Source organism: Psammomys obesus, unplaced genomic scaffold (assembly GCF_907164565.1).
Source record: "Psammomys obesus unplaced genomic scaffold, mPsaObe1.curated_primary_1811, whole genome shotgun sequence".
In the NCBI taxonomy this organism is placed as follows: domain Eukaryota; kingdom Metazoa; phylum Chordata; class Mammalia; order Rodentia; family Muridae; genus Psammomys; species Psammomys obesus.
This window is the reverse complement of record NW_026596091.1, coordinates 5671132-5677120: the sequence shown is the minus strand read 5'-3', so window position 1 is coordinate 5677120 and position 5989 is coordinate 5671132. Positions and strand designations below refer to the sequence as shown.

General features: G+C 43.1%; 1 protein-coding gene across 1 annotated transcript in view; it reads left to right on the top strand.

The window, feature by feature from the left end:
- Window positions 1-5127, top strand: part of Spic (Spi-C transcription factor) — a 10261-nt gene extending 5134 nt beyond the window's left edge. The window contains exons 4-8 of the mRNA XM_055627791.1: window positions 172-253; window positions 991-1092; window positions 2496-2608; window positions 3023-3131; window positions 4622-5127. Of these exons, the coding sequence (XP_055483766.1) occupies window positions 172-253; window positions 991-1092; window positions 2496-2608; window positions 3023-3131; window positions 4622-5028 (813 nt within the window). The 3' untranslated portion in view covers window positions 5029-5127. The remainder of the gene's footprint in view (window positions 1-171; window positions 254-990; window positions 1093-2495; window positions 2609-3022; window positions 3132-4621) is intronic.
- The last annotated feature ends 862 nt before the right edge of the window (window positions 5128-5989 follow it).

Below are 5989 nucleotides of genomic sequence, written 5' to 3'. Positions count from 1 at the left end.
ACACACACACACACACACACACACACACACACACACACACACACACACACTTTGTTCCCATGAAAGAGATCATACAGACTGAGACCTTGTCTCAAAAAAAAAACCAAATAATAAATGTTAAACCTTTTCAGAATTGTCCTTTTATTTAATGGTGTTTTTCTTCCTCTCCAGAACTTTGAACCCAGAGCACCTTATGCAAGTGATTTACCACTGAGTTCCTCAACCCGACACTTCAATCAATTCATGAACAATGGTCAGTCAACATTTTTTTGTCAGCATTTTTTTTTTTAATCCTTACTCTTTCTTCTTTTTTTCCTGGTTTTTTGAGACAGGGTTTCTCTGTGTAGCCTTGGTTGTCCTGGACTCACTTTGTAGACCAGGCTGACCTCAAACTCACAATGATCTGCCTGTCTCTGCCTCCCTGAGTGCTGGGATTCCAGCCAGGTGTGTGCCACTGCACCTGGCTCAATCTTTAGTCTTAATTTTGGAAACTAAAGTTTATTTGCTTTGTGACACAGGGTTTCATGTGTGCCAGGTTGGCCTTGAACTTCCCATGTTGCCAGGGATGACTTTGACAAAGCACTGCTCATTCTGCCTCCGCTTCCCAAGTGCTGGGGTCACAGATGTGAGCTTCCATGCTCTGTTTATGTGGTGCTCCGGATCGAACCCATAATTTAATTCTGCCATATAAAGTTTATACTGTATAAAATTATGGCTTTTTACAGTATAATATTTTGTGAGCACCAGACAAAAAGGTCAATATTTTGAATACTAAACTAGGAAAATGGCTCTCATATTTGGTGACATCTGGGCACTTTGACTGTCATGACCATGGCTATGGATGTCTAGTAGGGAGAGCATTGCACACTGCAAAGAATAGCACCCTGCAACAAAAACTTAGCCAGTCTACTATGTTCGTGAGGCTCAAGTAAAAACTCTCCCAACAAAACAGTACATTTTTGTTTCAGAACTCCTGCATCTCACCATTAGTGCAACAAGCTTGCCTTGAACAGGACAGGTTAGGTCAGGCCTTTGAAGACGCCTTTGAAGTGCTGACACAGCATTCTGTGGGAGAACTTCAGTATTCCCCAGGTAAATAAGCTGTTTACTTTCATCTCTTTGGCATATGTATGGCTAGTTTGTCACATACATATGTAAACAAAACAGGCATGGAGGCCTAACAGGCTTGTAAAGCTGGGGAAGGGGATTTTGCTGGGTCCTCCTGGCTCTCCAACAAACACTTATTGATGACTTCTAGGGCAATGAGAGAGCCTGCCTCAAAAACCAAGGCTGCCAAAGGGTGACCTCTGAGGTTGCTTTTAGCTCACACACATGTGTACCCACACATGTAACCTGCATTCAGTATGCAGACAAACATGCAGGCAAAACACCCATATACATAAAAATAACTTTAAAAAGTAAAGCGGAACTGAGGCAAAAGGGTCAGACCAGCCTGAGATACGTAGCTAGACTCTGTCTCATTGAGATAAAACAGAAGCAGAATCTGCTTCCATTTGCTTATTATATCATCCTGACTTTCCAGGAAAAGCTTCCTGGAAAAAGAATATCATGTGTGTACATATGTGTAAATGTGTCTGTATGTTCTCTGTGTGGACGTCAGAGGACAATTACCCTTGACTCCCCCTGTGTTTTAAACAGTCTCAGTACTGTGATGTACCAGGCTGGCCTGAGGGCCTCCTAACTCTACCCTCCAGCTTGTCATAGAATCAGTGGGGTTTCAGACATGTCTATGCACTCAGCTTTACCTGGCTTCTGGGGATCTGAACTCATCCTTATGCTTATGTGGCAAGTGTTTTTCTCATTGAGTCATTTTCCCAGCCCAGAAAATACTTTAAAAAAAAAAAAGACTTATTTATTTATTATGTATACAATGTTCTGTCTGCATGTACACCTGTACGCCAGAAGAAGGCACCAGATCTCATTATAAATGGTTATAAGCCACCATGTGGTTGCTGGGAATTGAACTCAGTACATCTGAAAGAGAAGCCAGTGCTCTTAACCTCTGAGCCATCTCTCCAGCTCCCCAGAAAAATGCTTTTTAATTGTTATATATCTCTCTCAGGCCTTCCACTCACCAAAGACTTTGTGTGGAAGAATGCATATTTTTATTCTTCTTAACTTACTCTACATACAAATTATTATTAACTTATTCTTAACAGACTCTTTGGTCTAGAGAAAATGCAATATATTGTCTATTGAGTTTATATATAGTACTGCAGAGAGTTCCAAGTTAAAAGACAGTTTGGTACTGTAGGTACATGGAATATTTTTCTGAGAGAGAATGGGTTGTGTAGAAGAGTGTAACACTAAAATCCTGGGATAAACAGCATGGTAGAAATACAAGAAAACTTAAAAGGCAGCAATCAACAGAACCGCGTCACCTTGAGCTGCTCGCAGATGTCTGCATATGATAAACACACACGTGCCTGTAACTTGGACTTATGAAATGTCTTTCTGTTCTGCTTTTTAATTAGAACATAAAAATTACATGGCCTTCATTAACCATTATCCTCACATCAGAGGCAACCCCAGCTACTGTGGGATGGTCCCCACAGAGGAACCCCTGTACGACTGCAGAAGCGTCACTGTGAGTGTCTTTACCGGGATCAACTGCTCTGCCCAGGAAAAAGGTCACAACAGCCATGCTTCGGGCTTAGAATGAGTGGATTTATCAAGTTTAACTAGGAGTACAAGAATAAGCTAGCAAGCAGCAGCAGAGAGAAGAAACCAGGAAAGTTCTAAATCAAGCAGTCACCTGGAGCCCCAGATAGACGAAGGGGTCCCAGGCAGGCCGCTCCCCTGGTGAAGCTCCAGTTAACCCTTCCCACCACAGGCATTCTTGTTGTGTTCTTTGAGACGGGTTTCCCTGTGCAGCCCTGGGTGGTGTCTTTGAGGATGCAGGAGATATTTACATTGCTGATAGCGCTGGTCTACAGCCACTCACTGGGGGGTGGGTCACACAGACAAAATCCCACTTAACACGCCGCTGTCTTGTACACAGAATGGCTCTGTGGACTGGTATTTGGAAGGAAGTTTTCATCAGCCCCTGCAGAACATAACTGAAAGCCAACTGGTACAAGCCTCCCTCTTCCAGCAAAAGGGGGGAAAAGGTATGTTGCTATGACATTTGTGACACTGTTTTTAATTTATATATGCATTTCCGTTTTTTCTTTTTCATTATATAGCCCAGGCTGGCCTGGAACTCACTGTACAGACCAAGTTACCCTCAAAGTTGCAATCCTGCCTCAGTTTCCTGAGTGCTGAGATTACATATAGGAATACAGTGCCATGCTGGATGGAATTCAGAATTTGTATTATCTTGTAGCTGAGCATGGTGGTGCATGCTTATAGGACCAGCACTGAGGCAGTAGGATTGCAAGTTCGAAGCAAGCCTGGGCTACGGTGCTAGACTCTCTCAAGAAAAATCTGTTAAAGCAGCATGAATGGAACCACTCAAGGGTGTTGGGCCATTTATTGGATGATAGGCAACTTATTGATAGCTACATTCTTGGAAAAAATGACCCCTTCCCTGGTAGCCCTCACCCGCCATAGCTCATGGAGCCTCCTGTGTTCCCTACCCCTACCAGAGTGTAAGCAGTCTGTTCCAGTGTTTGTGCGGGTCTTGTACAGGTAACCACAGCTGCTATGAATTGATCATACACAACAGTCATGTTACATTCAAAACAGTTTCATAGTTCAAAAAACCCAAGATATACAAGCAGCAGATTTGGGGGTGGTGGGGTGTAGAAGCAGTTTGGGGATAAACTATGCTAATTTCTCGCGGGGAGAGTGGAATCTAGCCAACAGTTTTAACCAGCTGGATCTGGTGAAGCAGGGCGCAGCTTACCGAAGCCGGTTTGTATGTCAGGAAGTGGTTATCACTTTAGTTTCACGAATTCTATGTCTACACAATTACACAAACGCTCTAAATGTCCCTATCAAGTAATTTTGAAACAAAAATGATTATATTTCTGAAAAGATGAAAGACGGTGACATTAGCATTTGGTTTCATAATTGAAGGTGACAATGTCCTTATGCTGTTGCTCCATGAGCAATGGCATAAAAGAAAATTTCTTTTGGCATTTCTACTCCAGTTTCTTTTTCTTTTTCAGAACATTTTACTGCTCCTTCAGAGCTAGCCACACACTCTAAGTCATGCCTACTAAGTCCCTTAGCACTACTTTTAGGGCTGAAGAGATGGCAGCATTTAAGAGCTCTGGAACTAGGGCTGAGAGATGACTCAGCAGCTAAGAGCACTGTCTGCTCTTCCAAAGGACCCAGGTTCAACTCCCAGCACCCATATGGCAGCTCACAACTATCTGTAACTCCTGTTCCAGGGGACCTTGACCCCCTTGCACATGCGGACAAAACACCAATGTACATAAAAAAAAAAAGCTCTGAAACTAGCAGGATTTAAGATGGTTGTCAGCTGCCATGTGGGTGCTGGGAATTGAACCGTGGACCCGTCCGGCCTGCCAGTAACTTTGAAGGAGGCTTAGCGCAGCTTTCATTTCCGGGGCTCAGGAAACACTTCTAAGGGCCTTCCAGGGACAAAGGAACTCCACAAAGGAGTTGATGTTTCTTTTTCCCTCCATTGCAGTCAGGAGGAAGCTTCGGCTGTTTGAATACCTTTTCGAATCCCTGTGCAATTCGGAGATGGTGTCTTGTATTCAGTGGGTCGACAAAACCAGGGGCGTCTTTCAGTTTATATCAAAAAACAAAGAAAAGCTTGCTGAGCTTTGGGGGAAGAGAAAAGGCAACCGGAAACCCATGACTTACCAGAAGATGGCCAGAGCCCTGAGGAATTATGCCAGAACTGGCGAGATCACGAAGATCCGGAGAAAGCTGACCTACCAGTTCAGCGAGGCTGTTCTCCGTAGACTGGCTCCGCCTCACTTCCTGGGGAAAGACCTCTTCTACTCACAGTATGGCCAGCCTGATCAGGAATATCTCAGCCTAAACCACTGGAATGCAAACTACTATGCTCACGCCAATTACCAGAGCTGATCCATCCCAGCTTCTAACTGTACCCACTCAGCCCTCGCCTTGCTAGCACCAGAAAACTCAGGCTTCAGAATTTTTCCAAAATATGTAACTTGTTCTTCATATTCACAGATTCCACACCCATGAGGCAAAAAACATCTGGGGGCAACTCTGCAGAAACGTGTTTGGACTTCTCACCTTGTCCTGACAATTTTTTAGGAAGTGTTTATACTATATTGGTGTTAAAAGGAGCTGAAAGCTGTTTCAGAGGGGCACGTATCGTTTGCCTGCAGATACTTTGCTAGGTCCATGGACTGGGCAGCCATCCTTCTGAGAAATGCTGCAGTCTACTTGGTAATTTTACTAATAAACAATTGAATTTTAAGCAATTAAAGTAAAGACTGAACGCCTCTTGCTATGGGAACACCTTTTCTTCTACGACGTGTCATTGTGGATGGTTTTATAGGGTGATTTCGTTCGCTTGGAGACCATCTTCCTTAATAACCTAGACTGTCCTTGATTGAGTTAATGGAATGATAGGTATGTGCCACCATGCCACCATGTGAGACAGAGCTTGTACCAAAAGCCACGTGTTTTTACCATAGTAGACAGTTTTTATAGTCTAATCCACAATTTCATAAGTAATAAAAGTATGCTGCAATTCAACAAACCTTAGGTGGTCACTATTGCTTTAATTTGCGTTTTTCTGATTATAGACATGAGTGTTTCGTTTTAAGACAGGGTCTTTCCTGGTTTTGTTTTAGGTTTGTGTTTGGGTTTTTTTTTTGGTTGTTTCTTTTTTTGTTATGTTTTGTTTTTCTTTGTTTTTGTTTTTTTTTGTTGTTGTTGTTTTGCTTTGTTTGTTTTGTTTGGGTACAGGTTTTCTCTGTAGCCCTGGCTGTCCTAGACTCTTTGTATAGCAGGCTGGAACTCACAGAGATCCACCTGCCTCTGCCTCCTGAGGGCTGGGATTAAAGGTGTACAC